Source organism: Acromyrmex echinatior, chromosome 10, assembly GCF_024713525.1.
Source record: "Acromyrmex echinatior isolate Ae372 chromosome 10, ASM2471352v2, whole genome shotgun sequence".
Lineage (NCBI taxonomy): Eukaryota > Metazoa > Arthropoda > Insecta > Hymenoptera > Formicidae > Acromyrmex > Acromyrmex echinatior.
Window position 1 is genome coordinate 12,909,655 of NC_141861.1, and position 20,036 is coordinate 12,929,690.

General features: G+C 32.3%; 2 protein-coding genes and 1 long non-coding RNA gene across 11 annotated transcripts in view; 1 reads left to right on the forward strand and 2 right to left on the reverse strand.

Annotated features, from left to right (window-relative positions):
• Positions 1 to 5,314: 5,314 nt before the first annotated feature.
• LOC105143255 (uncharacterized) lies at positions 5,315 to 12,501 on the reverse strand. 6 transcript variants are annotated; one of them, XM_087410216.1, is made up of 6 exons: positions 7,938 to 8,712; positions 7,183 to 7,292; positions 6,882 to 7,090; positions 6,283 to 6,482; positions 6,035 to 6,105; positions 5,315 to 5,626 (listed from the first exon to the last, which is right to left on the reverse strand). In XM_087410216.1, the coding sequence occupies exons 3-6, from the start codon at positions 6,958 to 6,960 to the stop codon at positions 5,614 to 5,616; spliced, it is 363 nt and encodes a 120-aa protein (XP_087266342.1). In that variant the 5' UTR covers positions 6,961 to 7,090; positions 7,183 to 7,292; positions 7,938 to 8,712; the 3' UTR covers positions 5,315 to 5,613. The 6 variants fall into 6 exon arrangements, 3 of the variants coding, with proteins under 3 accessions (XP_087266342.1, XP_011049748.1, XP_011049750.1); XM_011051446.2 differs by having other exon boundaries at positions 6,283 to 6,471; positions 7,938 to 8,707; XM_011051448.2 differs by having other exon boundaries at positions 6,035 to 6,125; positions 6,345 to 6,471; positions 7,938 to 8,662.
• Positions 12,502 to 17,255: 4,754 nt separating this feature from the next.
• LOC147908391 (uncharacterized) lies at positions 17,256 to 18,167 on the reverse strand. Its single transcript, XR_015546487.1, has 2 exons — positions 17,821 to 18,167; positions 17,256 to 17,715 (listed from the first exon to the last, which is right to left on the reverse strand). It is a non-coding gene; the product is annotated as an uncharacterized LOC147908391 (long non-coding RNA).
• An 805-nt stretch (positions 18,168 to 18,972) lies between these two features.
• Positions 18,973 to 20,036, forward strand: part of Gdh (glutamate dehydrogenase, mitochondrial) — a 121,542-nt gene continuing 120,478 nt past the window's right edge. For 2 of the 4 annotated variants that reach the window (XR_015546512.1, XM_087410748.1), the window contains exon 1: positions 18,973 to 19,640. Coding sequence is in view for 2 of the 4 variants with exons in the window: in XM_087410748.1 (XP_087266874.1) it covers positions 19,202 to 19,640 (439 nt within the window). In the remaining 2 variants the exon portion in view is untranslated. Of the gene's footprint in view, positions 19,641 to 19,694; positions 19,807 to 20,036 lie in introns of those variants that run through there. The other 2 variants (XM_087410747.1, XM_087410749.1) reach the window with 2 other exon arrangements.

The following is a 20,036-nucleotide window of genomic DNA, read 5'->3' on the forward strand; positions in this document are numbered from 1 at the left end:
TACATCGCTTACACCGTTTACACCGTTTAGAGTTCTTAAAGTCATAATCTCGCTTCGTAAAATCGCCGTGCTAACCGCTTAGTGAAATCGCGATAAAACGAATCTTTCGAGAAGTGCCGAGAAAATCGCCGAGATTTTCCATTACCGCAATACCAAAATATCATTTGGTAAAGGTGACCGCATTCAATATTCTGTTAATCTAATATTTAATTAATTATATTTTTTGACTCTGTAACTAATCATATTAAAGAAAATTCTTTTGTTAAATTACAAAGAAACGGAGTTCTCTTTACTGTCGCGTATCATATCAACCTTGTGCTGTTTTCTCACTCGAACCTTTCCGCGCGGTGCGCTCTCGCACATTTTTTTGGTCCTTCGAGCCGGATTTGAAATAACGAGAAAGACAGTTAGACAAACGCCGCATCACTCTAAAATTTCACGTCATCGCTCTCTCTTTGATTCGCTCTCGCACATAATCCAACTAATGCTAGCAAAATAATAGAATATTCGACCGGACATCTTAAGGTAAGAAAGTTTCTCTGTCGGCACCTTTGATGTTAGTATTGGCCAAAATAGAATGCGTATGCGTGAAATAAGTAAGTTGCCCAGCGTTGTCACAGTTACCACCTAAATTTCTTTCTCTTTTTATTCTTTTTTCACTCTGTCAAAATTCCTCGCAAAACTCACTAGATTTATTCGCATCGCAATAATGAATTCATTGAAATGAGTAAGTAATTGTAAAAATAGATTGGAGCATATTAGAGCATGCGACGCAAATAAATCTAATATTATAATTGTTAGGGAGAGGACCATGGTGCCCCCGTTGCGCTATGTGGAGCACTATTTTCTTTTTGAAATCTGTGTCTCCTGCCTTGTGGCTTATCTGTGTCGGTATTGACAGCGTGTGATAAAAATGAAATACACTCTGCCTTGATACAAGACCTCTTTTTATTATATTTGAATTACACTCGCGTTGTACATTATAAAAATAAAATTAAGTAATAAAAATCTTGTGCACCATTCGTACATGTGTTAATCGCGAGGAGGTCGCACACGGAATCGACTAGAAAACCATCTGAGAAGCGCGGCGGTTACACGCAGGCAGCATAGTCGCGCTCATGCCCTCCCCTTCGGTGGGCCCCGTCAGCAACACGACATGTCGCTATCACGCTGCTATCACGTCGCAAAGCCAATGGGCTGGTATCAAGCCTGCTGAGCTACACTAACACTGACAAGCGCCAACAACAACAATGAAATAATTTAAACTTTATGAAAATTAATAAAAATAAATTGTAAATATATTTAAAAATAAAGAAAAAAAAATAGAAAAATTAGGAAAAATATTAAATTAACTAAAAAATATATATTTATATAAAGAAATATTATATAATTATATATCTATATAATTATATATCTATGAAAATATTATGAGAAAGCTAATATAAAAGAAATGTATACATATATATTACAGATATTATATACATATATAAAAAAGAAGTTTAAAATACAATAAATAAAAAGAATCTTTCTTGCTCGGTTTTCTATGTTACTTTTGTTCACTTTTCACTTTATCACTTTTTTACAAAAATTAGACCAATCTCTCGAGGTTTCTCACACATTTCATCAAATGGACAATACACGTAATACTTCCCTCTAAATTTCTATTCTGAACCATGTATACTTGAAAGACAAATGTTTAAGTGGAACATTGAAACGCTCATTTAAATGAGAGAGAGAGAGAGAGAGAGACAGAGAGAGAACAATAAAAAAAGGAAATGAGACGGGGCAACTTACTTATTTCACGTATGTACACTCAATTTTGGCCAATATAAAATCAGGAGAGTTGTGCTACTGTATATATTGTATACCATGAATTGGAATTTGCCGCCAATGAATGTGTGTCTCACATATTCGCGCGCACCCATCGACACTCGAATCTTGGCAGTTAGTCCATCCTCTACACTGTGGTTACATAGTACATGTTGCGCATTCGCTATTTTTTCAGCATAGGGAAAGCGGTACCATCAAATGTCCTGAATGGTATGCTTCGTCGGAAAAGAGAAATTATTAAGGGATCTTACAGCATTATATTCATTTAGGGCTCCCTGAACGTTTCGAATCCTGCAGCGCAAAGATTTGTACATTTTGGGCTTATTCCAGCGAGCGATCCCACCACCGCTCGAGGCTCGACAGCCGAGCCGCCGAGCACTCAAGTGACGCTCTGGATCAGGAGCATCCCTATATCAGAAATATACTGCAAGCGCATCTTCCGCCAAATTATTATTGGAACATGTTTTATTAAATAATTTATTTCTATTAACATAAAAATTTCTATTGTTAATTTATTCATTGTTCCTTAATGATATACTTATATCTTAACGTAGTTTTCTAATACATTACATAATTATTATAACGTATATTTCGACAATATCTTTCATCACCCGTGAGGTACTATTGTAAGATGCGTTTTTTTTTAAATGTGATTTCCCCAATAGGCCTATTCCGCAAAAAGAAGAATCAAAAAGAAAAATTAAAATTTTATTATATATCGTATAATAAGATATATAAAAGCCACATTCGAGTATTTGATTCTTCTCACAATCGTTCGTTCGCATTCCAATGAGTAAATTGTCATTTGCGCTTTGGAGACGCCTCATTCTTTGTGTAAACATTGACTGTATTCAGAGTTTTCATTTTCTTGTATATTTATGCTGTTGCAATAAAATGTTATAAGTCAATAAATCAAATTTTCGCACACTCTTAAATATCGGAATAGCACGCCTTGACACATTTCTTGTTTTTCGCAATAAATTTAACATTAGTAATAACACTATTTCTTCATCCATCGTTGTAGATTTACAAAAAAAGTTTCTGAATATTTATTTCAATTTTTAGATTCAAGCAACTCAGCTGAATATATCATTCCATTCCGTAAAAATGTTCTCTACCCGTCCCATTCAGTTTAGTAAAAACGGAACGGAATGTCGCGTCGATTGTAAGTAAATATGCTTGATTCATCGATGTTTTGTTATTTTGGGCAATTGAAATAATAATACACATATAATTTGTGCAATTATCTTGCCGATAATATTGTTGTGAATTGTCTAAAATACTGAATTGTAATGATGAAATATATTTTGTAACCAGATTCCGTTCCGTTTTTACTAAATGGGACGGGTCAAGAAAACTGTTACAGAACAGAACTGACATGCATTGAGTTGAAAAAAAAAGTGAAAGAAACATAAACAATACTTTATAATATTAAAACAGTTAACTTTAACGGGAAAGTACGCATATGCTCTCTAGACGCGAATTTGTTATTTGAACTACGTATTTTTAGTGAAGTTATTATCTTGACAATACGCAATCTTTTCATTTCTACATCTTGGACTTTCTTCCATGTCTGAATTTTGGCTTGGAGACAGTATTCATTGAGGAGGCCCATAACCAGAATAAAGAAAATTTTAACGTGGCTGAAAATATAAAATCTTGAAACATGGATGAAAAAACAATCTTATTAGTTATATTAAAAAAATTACAAACGGCGAAAAATTTGCTAACTTGGCGTGCTGTACCGATGTTCGAGAGAGTGCGAAAGTTGTACTCAAGGTACATTGTTTTATTACAAAAATAAAAAAAACATGAGAATGAAACGGAAATTCTGAATACGACCAATGTTCACGCACGAAATGAGACATTTACAAGGTATAAGTGACAATTTAGTTCTTGAGATGCAAATGTTTGATCGTGAAAAGTTTTTTAATTATTTTAGAATGACTCCAGAATTATTTGAAGAACTGCTAACGTTAGTTGGACCAGAAAAAAAAAGTTTGTCGAATCCCAATTTCATCTCATACAAGATTGCAGTTGACTTTGCACTGATGAGCATCCGGTGACAGTTTAGCATCTCATTCATATGCATTTCATATTGCATCCAATACAGCATCTAAAATCGTAAGAGAGACTTACACTGCATTGTGGGAGGTCCTGAAGGATATAGTTTTTCTGCAACCCTGAAAATTGACAAAAGGTTACTGATGAATTCGAACAAATCTGTCAATCTCCAAACTGTGTTGGCTCTATAGATGGAAAGCACATTATCATTCAGGTATATATCTGATATGAGTATCAATTGCACACGAGCCAATCATAGCGCTAAAAAAAAAAATTAAAAAAAATTCCGCCAAAGTCGTTGTGACTGATAGTGAGCAATTGCTACAGTGTGCAAGTGAACCACTTCCTCTGATATAATTTCATTTTTCATATATTTTTTAAAAAATCTGACATTATTGAATTCTTAGTAATTATAAGCACCACCGAATAGTGATTCATCCTGCTATAATTATAAAAGTAGTCACAGTATAAACCTACTAGCTGTGAATGCAAATTGTTGCTTCAGCTTCGTGGGCATTGGAGCAGAAGGGAGACGTAGCGATGTGGGTGTATTTGCTAGCACCTTGCTCGACTATTAAATACAAATTTATTTCAACTGCCTGCGGCCATGCATTTGGATGGTAGCGGATTCAAATTTTCGTATGTCTTAGTAGAGGACGAGGCATTTCCACTAACATCTTATATGATGCGGTCATACTCTCAGAGTGAGAACTTAACTATGACGAAGATAATTTTTAATTACAGATTAAGTGGCACGGAGAATAATCGAATGTGCGTTATTAGCGGCAAGAATGGCGAATTTTTCGTCGACTAATTGTTGCTCACATATTAATGGCCAAATTAGCCGTTCAAGCTGCAACGGCCATACATAATTTTATAAAACATGAACTTCAATTGGGAAGAATCGGAAAGAATGTATTTTGTTTTAAGTGGTAATGACCGAAATGTAATGTCAACTGGAATTGAAAATATACATAATTGCAGTGTACGAAGGAACGTTGAGGCTGTACAAATTAGAGATGCCTTTGCTACGTATTTTGAAATTTCAAACCCACTTGATTGACAGTGGAGGAAAGCTCTAAACAATGAATATTAAATTTTTATATAATAGTGGTATATTATAATTATATACAATATTATGTTATGTATCACATCTGTTATTTAAAAAATAGTCCCTCATGGAGAAACTCATTGGTAATTATGACAATGCGTTAGATAAGTAGTTTACTGTGAAATTTTGCGATTAACTCTCAATCATTATAAGACAATAAAAAAACCATTTTTTTTTTAATTATTAATAAAGATCGTACATATCTTAATATTTTGAACTTGACATACACAGTAGTGTAACAACAAAACTTTTATTTCTATCAAATCCAAATATGAACTACTCGTCAGGTTTTATTGAAATAGAAATAAATAATAGAATAAATTTTATTTTTTATTGTATAATGTATAACGTATTGGTAAAAAATTAAAGATAATAATAATAATAATACAAAAAATTTATAATCTTTGAAGTTCCTTCTCCGCCAATTCTTCGTCTTCTGCCGTGTGAACGAGACGCAGCTCTATTTGTATTCACCTTCTTCGAAGATAGCTCAACCTATACAGGATATCTCCCAACTGTTCCAGAAAACTGTCCACTGCATCTTTTTTTGGAGTATTTTCGGCAAACAACTGCTGCATATGTTGTCATGCAGAGTCTGCAAATCGAGATCATACTGTCTTCCTATAATACAAAAAATTCCATTTAATACTATTTTCCTACATTATTAAACCAAGCTGATTATCCATAAAAAACGTAAGACAATTATAAGGAACATAAATAAAATACTAAAAAATAATACAATATTAAAAATATAAAAAATATATTTAAAAATAATAAAAAATTATAAAATACTATATAATACTATAAAATGCTATATATTATTATATAATAATAAAATATTAAAAAATATAAGAAAATGCACAATCTAAAAAGATTAATTCAGACTATTACAGTCTATGAAGAAAATCAATTATAATTATTTATTAAATATAACTATTTATTAAAAATCGTGAAAAATATGAAAACATATCAGTTAATTATGGAAGTTTATGAGATATGTCGATTATTGGTTATTCAAAATTAATTTACCTTTTTGTTTTTTTTTTGTTAATCGTCTGCAATGAGTCGAACAGTTTCATAAATGTCTGGCGCGCTACAATCTGTTGGAGAAGACACATTGCTGAAATTCCGAATCATTTGAGTTTAATGTACTAGCTTCATCATGACATATGTTTCATGATAGAGAACTTATTGTACTAAAATTAAACAATAAAAACAAATAAGAAAAATATACCATATTTTTTATATTCTAAAGTCTATATTAGACAAATTATTACGCATGGTATTTCCTGTACAGCCTCATCTAGAAATTGCATTCTTAAATAGAAGCGGAAAGTACTTTTCTGTGGATGTCCCGTTTCCGCATCTGATCCGCTGCGTACGTTCACATAACCTTTCATTTTTTTGCGAGCTTTTGAGTAACAATCCCTCAGGTACGTCCATCGAGATTTCATCCATGCTACGTCCTTAAAAATTCCTAGTTCAAATTATGAATTCAGCTTACACAAAAGTACATTAGCCCATTTGCGAGTGCAGATTATTATCCGTATTTATAGTCAGACTTTGTACTTAAGGCTTCCTTAAATTTATCTTTAGGTGCTCAGTAGCCAATGAAATAATTCTTAGAGTATCCGAAGATAAATTTAAGAAAGCTTTAAAGGCCTGACTATGATATATGGGCGTAAGGCTTGTATTCAGAATGTACTTCTAAAAATGTTAGAGAGTGTTTTTGTCATTATATTTTTGTTTTTCGTCTAATGAATGATGCAGATAGAATGACAAAAACACACATTATATCTTTAGAAGCGCGCTCTAAATATGGACATAAATATACAATTATGAATACATAAAATGAAGTAAAATGATTTTATATTACCAAGATTATTAAAAACTTCATTCCACAACTCTTGTCGTATAAAAGGGCTTCGCTTTGAACTGGCAACTTTTGATTCCATAGACCTGGTCTTTGCTCAACGGCATCAATGAACATTTCATCCATGAGGTCCACTGAGTATGAAGTAGATGCATTACTATTCTCTGATGGTGGTGCATCCCTCTGCATACTTTCTCGTACTTACTTTACTCCTGTTTATATATAATATAAATAAATATACTTACTGAATATATTTAATATTTGAAAACTAATTATGAAAATATTTTCTTGCAAATAAAATTACTCATTATAGCACGGTCCTTCTCGTCGACAACAAGAATATGGATAAATTCATTGTAACTTTTGAAGCAGTTATGGGTTTGAATCTCTGCACAAGATCCGTACATTATCCACCTACAATAACCGCATTTTATAGCTTGTAAATATGAATATATGTAACATGAATTATATAATATTTGATGTCTGCAAAGAAAAAATTCATATATATTGAAAATTATACAATGAAAATCATATGAAAAAATGATGTGATAAAACTACATCATAAAAAAATCCATATAATATGTTCAGATAATGTAGTTCAAATAATATAGGGTGCTTTCGACACAAGAGTTGTTCTATCCTTAACATTCAGAGAATAACAAAGACAGGACGACACTTATGTCGACTTGTGTCATCAAATGGAAAGCTTCCAATGAAGAAAATATTGCTACATCAGTGTTTGTCCATATAGTTTTTCACATAGATTTTTTTCAGTAGATTTTAGGTGCGTTCTGGGAGATCACTATCAACACTGTTTGTGTCATCCTATTCTAGTTTAGTCTAATAAACAACAGAGATAGAAAATGACAGAAGTAGCGCTAATAACGTCTCCTCGAACGTATAATACCATTCAATCAATTTCATGTTTTTTGGTAAACAAACAAAATTTCCATATATTCTATTAATATGCGAATATAATCCCATGATATGTTCTGGATAATAATAAATAATAATAATTTATGAATATAATAAATAATGTATATTTAAAATTATTATTACTGGTCCTTTTCCTTGATTATTGATATTCATCTCGCTAGAATTTTGACTTGTTATTACGTCCTGGTGACGAAGTCCTGGTGACACACGTAATACATGCACATTACATAAACTGACACAAGTCGGAATAAAACAAAATCCTGATATTCTTCCAACACAATGGTATTTTAAAATTTGAGCGGACAGAAACACCCGCCTGTCCGTCCGGAATAGAGAAAATTTAACGTTTCGAGAGAAACAGCAGGATCAAGAATACACTAGAATCCCTCCGATCTGTTATTCCGATCTGTGCCTAATAGGATGGCACTCTCACTCTTATAATTCAGTATTTTTGAATATTCAAAGTAATGTTATAAGTAAGATAATTGCACAAATTATGCATATTATTGCTTTAGTCGCATTAAAATAACGAAATATCGATTAAATTAAACATTAGCTTGCGACTGAGACGACATTCCGTCTGTTTCCATTCCGTTCCGGACGGGTAGAGAAATTTCTTACAGAACGGAATTGTAGTAAAATTTTCTAGTAAGAAACCGTTCCGTCGTTCGGTTACACGACAATTTTTATAACCTCTTTTCAAAAAAGAGGAGGTAATGTTGGCAGCAACAAAAACTCTTAAAACATCATAGTTTTATTTCCTACGGATTGGTGACATTTATAGGTAGTAATCCGTTAGTTTGCGCTGATCGTGGCCGATCGAGTGTAAAAGTAGTGTAATACACTACTTTTAGACCAAGGGCTTAGAGGAATAGCTCAATATCAGGTTGCTCCTCGCCCTGATGAAATGGACTGCAAAGCCCACGAAACGTTGGCATTCCAAGAATGATCTAGACACGGAGAAAATTTGAGCGAAACACACAATAGTTATATAAAAATTAATAATTTTAACTTACTATAATAAATTTACTTAAACACATAAATATTAAACCTAAAATTCACAATCTTAATATTATTAACATTATTGAATAATAATCCTCATAATAATATTAAATCATTCTATATCATTATATATAAATATAAAAATCAATATAAGACTAATTAAATAACATAAATTATAATAAAACATAATTACATTATTCTTAAATATAACTATAAAATTTATAAATATAATTAATTTATTATAATTACAATAAATTTTATCATAAATTTAACAATTTTATCTTTAAAAAAATTAAATACTATTTATTTAATATACATACAGGGTGTCTCTTAAGATGGGTCGGGGCCACATTAGGGATGGAGAATCAAAGGGAACAAAAAATTCATATACCATTTTGATATATTCGCTATAGTTTTCGAATTAGAAAAAGAAATGCGGTTAAGCGGCGATGAAGCGCTTTTTCCCCCTCTCTGCGCGCCGCCGCTATTACCGCTCGAGTGTGGGCCGTCCTACAAATTCGCGCGGCGCGATTTTCTTTTCTAATTCAAAAACTACAGAGAGTATCTCAAAATGGTATAAAAATTTTTTGTTTCCTTTGATCCATTCTCCGCCCTCAATGTGGCCCTGACCTATCTTAAGAGATACCCTGCATATATTAGGTGTTGGAATTAATTCGTAGCGTTTTTTAATGAAAGAATGTTATTTATTTCACATGAGCATTAAAAAATACATTAATGAAAGTACTTCCCATCACTTGTAAAACGCTACGAATTAATTCCAACACCTAATATATATTATATACATAATACATATGTATAATACATTTACAATTTATATAACTTAAATCATCTATAATATTTATAATTAATATATTTATTATTGGGAGTACAAATTAGTTCGGTCCATTTTTTTGTATTTAAAATTTCAAAACAAATGAATGGACAGATTAATTAAAGTATTGTCCATCGCTGGCTACTACTTTTTCCCATCTCTCAGGCAATTTTCGAATTCCACCTCGAAAAAATGACTTGTCTTTGGAGGCGATCCAATTTTGGAGCCAATTTTCGATTTCTGCGAAAGAAGTGAACCGGTAACTTGCCAAATCCTTCGGAACAACCAGTAATCAGAAGGAGCAATGTCCGGAGAATACGGCGGGTGCGGTAAAACATCTCATTTGAGCGTTTTCAAATATTTTTTTACGACTTTTGCGACATGAGGCCGAGCGTTGTCATGAAGAAAAATAACTTTATCATGTCTTTGCTCGTATTCCGGCTGTTTTTCTCGCAATGCACGGCTCAAACGAATCAATTGTAGCCGATACCGATCGCCCGTAATGGAATCGCCAGGTTTCAGCAGCTCATAATAAACAACACCCTTTTGGTCCCAACAGATACAGAGCATGATCTTCGAACCATGAATGTTCGGTGTTGATGTTGAGGTCGATGGCAACGATTGACCGGGCTTAACGTACTATTTTTTCTTTTTGGGATTGTCGTAGAATATCCACTTCTCATAATCCGATGCAAAAAAACCTTGTCTTTGAATCAGCTGTTCGCAAATGCTGTTGAAAAATCGCCTTTCAATGTCTCTCGGTTTCAGTTCATAAGGCATCCAATTTTCTTGTTTTTGAATTATTCCCATGGCTCTCAATCGTGCAGAAACGGCTTGTTGAGTTACTCCCAATGATTCTACAAGCTCCTCTTGCGTTTGACTCTGATCTTCTTCGAGTAATACCTCTAATTCTTTGTCTTCGAATTTTTTTGGCTGTCCAGAGCAAGGCTTGTCTTCAACGCTGAAATCTCCATCCTTGAAACGTCGAAATTCCCTACATGATTTATCAGTTGGAGCAGTGTCACCATAAACTTCGATAAGCATTCGATGGGCTTCAGTTGCACTTTTCTTCCAATTAAAGCAGAAAATTAGAACCTGCCGCAAATGCTGCTTGGTTAACACGAAATTCGATATTTCAAACACAGTAAAAATCAAGGTTTTTATGAAACTCAAAGCGATATAAATGAATATTATTGGGTCATCTAAAAAGTATCCGCGGTTTTTTGTCACTAGATGTGTATTGATGGTCATATATACTTGTATAATGACAAAGTACCGCGGATATTTTTTAGATGACCCAATATTAGCAAATGTCTAACCTCTCTGAAAACGCCAAAATCAGCTGTCACTATGAACCATTCTCAACAGCCGGAGCCATCTTTTGGAAAACGGATCGAACTAATTTGTACTCCTATCAATCAGCATCAAATTATTTTAACCTCTCAAAATACGACGATTTATTACAAGAACAATCGCACTCGCTATTCCGCAACATCAAATGCGGAATAGCGCTAAGTGATTGTTTCAATGATGCATTCTCTGTTCCGCAGTTCTATTCCGCACTGTGTAATTTCACCCTTATTCTCTGTTCTCTGTTCTCTGTTCATTTTATTGTGCAAAGCCCCCTAACGGATTATTACTTATAAATATTACCAATCTGTAGAAAATAAAACTATGGTGCCTCAAGAGTTTTTGTTGCTACTAATATTACCACCTCTTTTTTTATGAAAATTGTGTAATACGTCATTCCGATTGCGTGTACACGGCACTCTCAAGGAGGTCATTCGTATGTATGTGACCGGACAAAACCTCCAATTATAAAAATTATCATTTTAAATCGTTTGTATTTCGTATGAAGAGTTTTGAAGTGCAAATAAAAAAGTTTGTGAAGCGTTCTATTAATTATAATTAATTATACTTTTTTAGACCATGTACCGAAATAATTTTTTTGAACCTTGACCGAAATAATTAACCGGATCTAAATTCATCAAAGTTTATATATGGAATCGTTTGTATTTCGTATAAAGAGTTAAGAAGTACCGTTAAAAACATTTGTGAATCATCCAGATATTTTAAATTAAATATTAAAGTATTATGTATTTGATCGAAATATCTCGGGGTTTTTTGCAAATTTTCCTCTATGCTACTCTTGAATTAAAATTCTACAAAAATTTTATCTTAATGTCTAAGTAAAATTAATTTTTTCAGTGTTATACAGGTCGCAGAATTTTCTCTAGGTACTGTAATTACAAAATTTATTGGAAAAAAAAGTTTGATCGAAATATAGATATAGGCGCTACGGTCACGGAAATTCCATTAGCATGGAACGATAGGTAGTCTCTCTAGTATATTCCAGGACATATTATGGAATGAGTTCCGATCGGAATTATTTAGTGTAGTATTCCTACAGTTTCTTTGAAAAACACAATAGAAATATAGGAAACAATTTAATTATTTTGATCGGAATCCATTCCGAATAATTCCATTATACGTTTTCTGATTGTTATTCGATCAAGATGGATAAGTAACTAACACTGTAAGACAAAATCCTTGCATCATTCTCTGTAATAGATTTCAAATGTTATTGTCATAGAATTTAATTGTATCAGATTTTGAAACATAATACGAAAATTAGAAATTGTTTTATTGTAGGTTTTAACAGTCATTCCTTCAAAGTATTGTGTATTTTGAACGTAAGTTAAGTTTAATTTTATATATAATTTAACAAAACTGACATCAGATAAAAAAGATATTATCAAGCATGATTATGAGATGATACATATGTAATTATATTCTCCATTAATTAAAAAATGCAATAACCAAGATGATGTAATATGTCTAATAAAAAACAATACAGAAATAAGAACAGGTAATGCTGTACATTTTCAATTATATTTTTATATATTAAAGTATATTATCATAAGGAGGAATTTCTGAAAGGAATTCTCTAAAGGAATTAATTTTTTTATATAAACAGGAAGGTTTCCTCCAAGATTAGATAATGTTCAAAGAAAAATTTTGTTTAATTTTACTGGTGATGATTGTCTACATGGAATCGATCATATGGTGACAGTTATGCATTGTGACTATGATACAGAGACTAATTCATATTCTGAATTATTTTCGCATGTAAGTAGTTTTTAAAAAAATTATTTATATCAAGTGATATATGAATAAAAATATTTTAGAGTGATCAACAATGTAACTTATTTATAGTATGGAAGATTGTGTTAGCTTGTGTATTAAAACCCAAACAAATTGTACAATTGTTAACGCTGGACATTATTATGATCTAAGTCATTTAACAAGAGCTTCAGAAAATTATATGATTCCTTTGCATATAAAAAATAAAACATATTTAATATCTATAATAAGATAAAACAAAAATCAATTTATTTTTAAAGTAAAAGGTTTCCGTTAAGGCGATTCCGCATATCAAAGAGAGTCATACTATCCAATATCTTAACGTAGTTTTCTAATACATTACATAATTATGATAACGTATATTTCGACAATTGCTTGGAGCTTTCCACATCATCCGTACTAGTGTAAGTATTGGGTCATTTATTGGGTCATCTAAAAAGTATCCGCGGTTTTTTGTCACTAGATGGTGTTGATGGTCATATATCTAGTGACAAAAAACCGCGGATACTTTTTAGATGACCCAATACTATTGTAAGATGCGTTTTTTTTTTAATGTGGTTTCCCCAGTAGGCCTATTCCATAAAAAAGAGAATCAAATACTCGAATGTGGCTTAGCAGGAAAGCAATTATACGATATATAATTTTGATTCTTCTTTTTTATTCTTTTTTTCAGTGGCATTGCATTAAAACTTTGCAATGCTTCATGTTCCGTGATGGTAAGTCATTTGAATTGTTTACACATATATCACTTTAATAAGATTTATTTTTATAAAAAAATGTCAGATTAACAACGCTGCATCTTTCAATTTGCGAGTGACTTAAACATTATAGACGTGTGAGCTAATTATACTTATATCATTCTTGCTGAGGAGGACTTCAAAAAGAATCGAAACGAAAATAAAGAAGACATCAATTCATTATGAGTATTGATTGTTCACTAAATAATTGCGTCGTTTATCGTTGCTGACTCTCATTAGCCTATTATATTTATCTTTTTGTATCGTTTAAAATTCGAGAGTCCTAATATAATTATTGTTATTATTATTTTTATATAATAAGTTTGTTAACGTTGTATTATTATATAATTCTGATTTAAAAATATATTCGCTTTAAACAATTTTCATGACACAACCGAATTATGTCTTTTTTTTTTTAAATCATTCTGTAGCTTATAAAAATTCAAATTTATAAGCGCTTTTCCAATCCACATCATGGCGGCGAGTCATGTGACCTGGGACCATTACATCAAAGGTGCCGACGCTTAGTCGTCCATATTGTATGTATTTATACTGTGGTCAAGGTCTCTACTGCTCCCTTGGGTGAATTTAGCTGCTGATTCGGATCGCACCAATAGGCATGCGCGACCGCTTTTGTTAATATTCGATAGTGGTCATATTATTATTAGCGTTAGGATGAATTAGCCAAGAGAATGGAGATATCCATGAAATGCACACTCGAATGAGATTAATTGAATGTATATTTAATTTATTACATTAGTTAATGCCTTAATGACTAATTTTACACAAAAGGACAGATTTAATTCTAAGTTAATTAAAAGTTACAATTCATAAGTTAGGATTTATGATTTAGAAATTGAATTAATGTTTTGTAATTAATTTAAAATTAAGATCGGAATTTTTAGATTTAGAAATTGAAATGCGAGAAAATCGCGTTCAGATTTAGTATTACGTTCGCACGCGGCATTTAAAATCTAGAGCAGCGATTGATCAGATAGCGGAAAGAGCCAGTATTTCGCGCGTGGCCGCTTTGGACGATGCGCACTACTACTTTGACTTTTCTCTACAACTACATTTGCTTGTGGGTGTTCCTAAACATCCTCCATTGAGGACAACATCCCGCCCCGTCAACAGCGAGTGTCGGGGAGAAGCGTCAGATGCGTCTATAGGGACTTGGTGCTCGCATGTATTATTCAGGCCTGTTAGCAAGTCTGTTTAAAAATAATTATTGGACAAGAAAAATGAAGTTGTTGCGAACATGACATATAGATCTAAAGCAGTAGCTTGATTGGCCACAGGCAATTTTTAGGAAAAAAATTAATTTTTTTTAATGCCACCATTTTTATTAATTTCAAGCAATTGACATTATTTTAGTTCATGCCATAGTGATACTCAAATAATAAAAATGAAAAAAATTTTGATTTCAGATGATTTGCAGAGTCAATATTATTTCCGTCATAGAAACATGTTTTGCAGATGACCTCGAATGCCTCCGGCAGCGCGATATTCATCGTGCGCGACACTCAATATTCAATAAGTGTATAGCTTTATATTTTCATTCTAAAGGTATATTCTGGCCTGATAATTCGATCGCCATTTGGAGACATTAAAATGCATATTCATCTAATTAAAAAATATTTTTTTACTGTTTAAGCATAACATAATTTTATGCAAAATCTCGTATTGTTCTGTATATAATAAATTTTCTTTAAAAAATTATAATTATTAATAAAGCTGAACTAATTTTACGGCCGACAAAGGTGAAATCCTTCTTAAGTTCACGTCTTAGGGCCATTCCACACAAATTTACATAGCTACATAAACGTGTGCATAAAGAAAATCATCCAATCGTATTTTATATTATACGTATATATAGGGTTGGCCATATTCGACGGAAAGATGTTTTTTTTTTTCAATCATGGGAAACGTCGTTACTCGATCTAACATCTCTGTCAAAAGTTACAGTGTTGCCAGATCTTTCCGTCGAATATAGCCAATCCTGTATATGTCATTATGACAGAAATGTGATTGGATAATTTTCTTTGTGCATATGATTATGCACAAAGATATTATGTGATTATGCAAGTTTGTGTGAAATGTTCCTTAAGATTACTGTTATAGAAATTTTGTCTGTGGCAGTATTAAGGCCGCAATCAGATTACGCATTGAAGAATGAGATTGAAGATTGAAAGATTAAAGATTGACCAATCCAGAACAAAAGGAGCTAAAACTTTTTTGTCCTTATTAGTGAAATTTTAATCTTTAATCTTTAATCTCAATCTTCAATGCATAGTCTGATTTCGGCCTAAGGCTTCCTCTTTTGGAGGTATCGATTCTGTATTTTCACAAGGTGAAAATTACAAAAGTAAGCAAATTTATTAGGTGTTGACTAATGAAATTATCAGTATTCTAGTAAATTCGCTCACTTTTATAATTTTTTCTTCATTTCAAGATACAAAATCGATTCCTTGACTGTTCCGCGAATTTGAACGACTCGTTCGTTCGTTTGACGCGCGTTATTTCCATGGTGGAATAATATAAGATGAAGCGCTTCCATGGATGTGCAGTAGGAGAATAATTCTCGTATTCATAATCAGGCCTTATATTTAAGGCTTTCTTAAATTTATCTAGATACTCTACGAATTATTTTATTGGCTGCTGAGCATCTAAAGCTAAATTTAAGGAAGATTTAAGTACAAGGTCTGACTATCAATACGGGCATAAATTTGGGTAACATTTGATTGGTTATTCCATTTTGCGGGCATTGCATCGTTTTTTGTATTTGTATCCTAATAAGACGTGATCTGGCCGTATCGCATCTGGCAGTGATGTGAATTCCGGCCGTTTGCAGCACGGTTACTAGCATGAAGGGGCATAAGAAGATACATATTCTACAATAAGTCCATATCCGTGTATACTTGCGTATGCGTGTCCATCTATACTCTCTTCATGCTAATAACTGTGCTGCAAGCGATCCAGAATTTGCATCACTGGACCGTATTGTCTCCGCTTTCTCTAGAGAGGTAGGAGTCATTAACCATTAAGAAGAAGAAGAAACGTCTATTATTTGATGATACTTATTGATCTATTTAACCTAAATTTCAATGATTCAGTGCAAGTGTGTTTACTATCTTTGTACAAATAAGTTGAGACGCAATTAAATTTAAGAAATGCCGCGTATTATAACACGTGCAAATAAACAGAAGAGAATTGTTGCTCTTTTACTTTTAATAATCGCTGAAAAGGAAATTCATCGAAACAATCATCGTATATGGATAAATCCATATTTTTTAAAAAAGAACAGGAAAGACATGTATCATAATCTTTTTTATGAAAATTGTTTTTCGAAGATCCAGATAGGTTTAGACGGTACATTACTCAGTTAGAAATTTATTTCTTTAATTTGTAGCAGTAAGTATATAATGTAAGTAACGTATGTAAGTATGTAAGTATGTATGTATACAAGTATGTATGTATGTATGTATGCATATAAGTATATAAGTATGTATGTATCTACGTATATAAACATGCAAGTATATAGATATATAAGTATATTAGTATGTAAATAAGTATGTAAGTATATAAGTGAGTATGTAAGTATGTATGTATGCATGTATGCAACATATGTAAGTATGCAATGTATGTATTATGTGTTTATAGCAGTAAGTTATAAATAATTTTAAAAAGTATTTACATATAAATAAATTTTATAAATATGAAAAATCATATTTCCCATTAATAATTTATTATGCAAAAAATATATATTCTATTATATAAAAAAAGAATGAGCAATAACGAGAGGTTTTATTAAATTTCGTCGAGATTTAATAAATCCTCACCTGTGTTACGTAAATTAACTTATAATATGTTATATCAAATTTACTCTCTAGATATTCAATTTTATTTTCTGAAGGTTCTGTTGCTTCAGTAGCATTATAATTTATTAAAAATTCTGTTTTATCAGAATATGTAATATTTTCAGAAGTTTGTAAATTAGACAAACTTTCTGCTCTCTCTCTTGAGCATATGATTTATTAGGACATCTAACCTATCATACATAGAATCCATTTAGGTTTATATATTCCTTCAGGACTTTTTCCATTACATTTGTTCCTTGATTCACGTTTTTCCCGAAAATTTGTCATAAAAGTTTGCCTCATATTAAAACGATGTTGTACTATGTCAGCTGAAAAATATAAAAATATGTTAATAACCAAACATAAAATTATATACTTCATTTTACAATATTTTATAAATAATTATACAAGCAAACAGTTTTTACTTTGCATACTTTCAATGTATAATAATATGTCTCAGATTTAAGTGAAAAGTATAGATTCTTGCATAATGCATAATACGTATATATAAATGCATAAGAAAATGTATCAATTGAAATCTTCCGTTTCCTTTTTTTCCACAAAATAAAGAATTCTGATTGATTCAATTTTTTATACTTTATGTGTTATGCGTTATGCAAGAGTCTGTGCTCCCCGCTTTGACCAGTTAAGGTATATCCACACAAACTTGCATAATTGCATAAACGTATGCATAACGAAAATTATCTAATCACATTTTACGTGTATCTTTAAAAGAGAAATGTGATGTAATAATGGTGGGATAATTTTCTTTATGCATACGTTTATGCGATTATGCAAGTTGTGTGGATATACCCTTAAGCAGGAAGCACAGACTCTTACATAACACATAACACATGAGGCATAAGAAATTGAACCAATCAGAGTTCTTTATTTCGTGGAAAGGAAGGAAACAAAGGATTTTGATTGATACATTTTCTTATGTATTACAGATTATGCGTTATGCAAAAGTCTGTGCTTCCCGTTTAAATTCGAATTTACAATAGGTGTTTTAAGCTTCAAGCCGTAAGAAATTGATTAACTACAATCGAATGCGAAGAGAATAAGTGATTGGTGATTTGTCTACTCCTTATGATTTAAGACTTAAAAATCTATTGATTCGAGTAAGAGTCTGTGCTTCCCGCTTAAGACGGAGAGCACAGACTCATACATAATGCATAATGCATAGTGCATAAGAGAATCATCCAATAAATTCTCTTTTTCCGTGAAATGGGAGGATAGGAAAGATTTTGATTGGTTAATTCGCTTATGCACTATATATTATGCGTTATGCAAAAGTCAGTGTCGCGGTCCTAAAGCGGGGAGCACATCTCTTGCATAATGTGTAACTGTAATGCATAAGAAATTGTACCAATCAGAGTTCTTTATTTCGTAGAAAGAAAGGAAATGAAGGACTTCGATTTATATCCACAAACTTGCCACATAAACATATGCATAAAGCAAAATATTCAATCACATTTTACGTGTGTTTTTATAGGAGAAACGCGATTGGATAATTTTCTTTATGCATACGTTTATGCGGCTATGCAAGTTGTGTGGATATACCCTTATAAGATGCCCTCCCCCCGCGGTCCGGGGTCAAATTCGTCATCCGTCAAATGTACATCGCTATTAGTCGGCACGTCGACGTTATCGGTAGTGGTGATATTTCGGATCTCGGAGTTCTGCAGCAGTCGGTAGACAACGAATTGTGAATACAACTATATTTTGTGAAAATTATTTTTGATTTGATTTCGATTACAGTTGACATCGAGTTATCATATAGCGTCGCATAATCTATCATCATCGCGAGCGAAAATGTTTCATTTGCGAAATCTCACGCGGTCATCGATCGCCTTGAAGCAAGCATCGAGTAATGATATGCAGAGAGTCCTGATGCGCGTCGCGCCGGCCGTTTGGCAAGCGGCGGCTTACCGTGGTTATGCTGATCATCAGATACCTGACCGTCTTAAAGACGTGCCCGAGGCGCCAAATCCCAAATTTTTCGATATGGTAGAATACTTCTTTCATCGCGCTTGCCAAATCATTGAAGACAAGTTAGTTGAGGACATTGGCAAACGATCACGTGTTCCGATCGAAGAGCGTAAAAAGAAGGTTAAGGGGATTCTAATGTTAATGCAGCCCTGCGATCACATTCTTGAGACCACGTTCCCGCTTAGGCGTGACTCCGGCGACTATGAAATGATTACCGGCTATCGTGCTCAACACTCCACTCATCGAACGCCCTGCAAAGGAGGTATGACATGATTTTCTTTATAATTGATTTTGTTCTTTGATAGCAGAATTAATGTGTATACATACACACATATATTTGTCACATATTTATAAAATGTAATAGGTACAGTGAGTGTAAAAAGTATTTGTGCAGGGAAATATCTTTTAAAAAGCCTCGTTTTTAGAAAGTAAGTATTAATAACGAATAAAATTGATTGTATATTTCTTAAAATTTATCTAAAAAGATGTATAATAATTAAAATGTATTAATTTAGTAATAAGCGAAGATTGTATTACTTGGATACACATAAATATTATATAAACATCAAATAACCTAGAAAAACTTTTAAGAGCATGAACACAGTTGTTTTTATGTGCAAAACTTTTGTCTATATTGAAAATTTTTTAAATCTGTCGA

Excerpts from the sequence above, each read along its gene's own strand:
- LOC105143255 (XM_011051446.2), bottom strand. The coding sequence starts at position 7,067 with ATGCAGAGGGATGCACCACCATCAGAGAATAGTAATGCATCTACTTCA. Across the intron at positions 6,472-6,881 it reads TGAAGTTTTTAATAATCTTG|GACGTAGCATGGATGAAATC; the intron begins GTAATATAAAAT and ends GGAATTTTTAAG. Across the intron at positions 6,106-6,282 it reads CTGTACAGGAAATACCATGC|ATTGTAGCGCGCCAGACATT; the intron begins GTAATAATTTGT and ends CTTCTCCAACAG.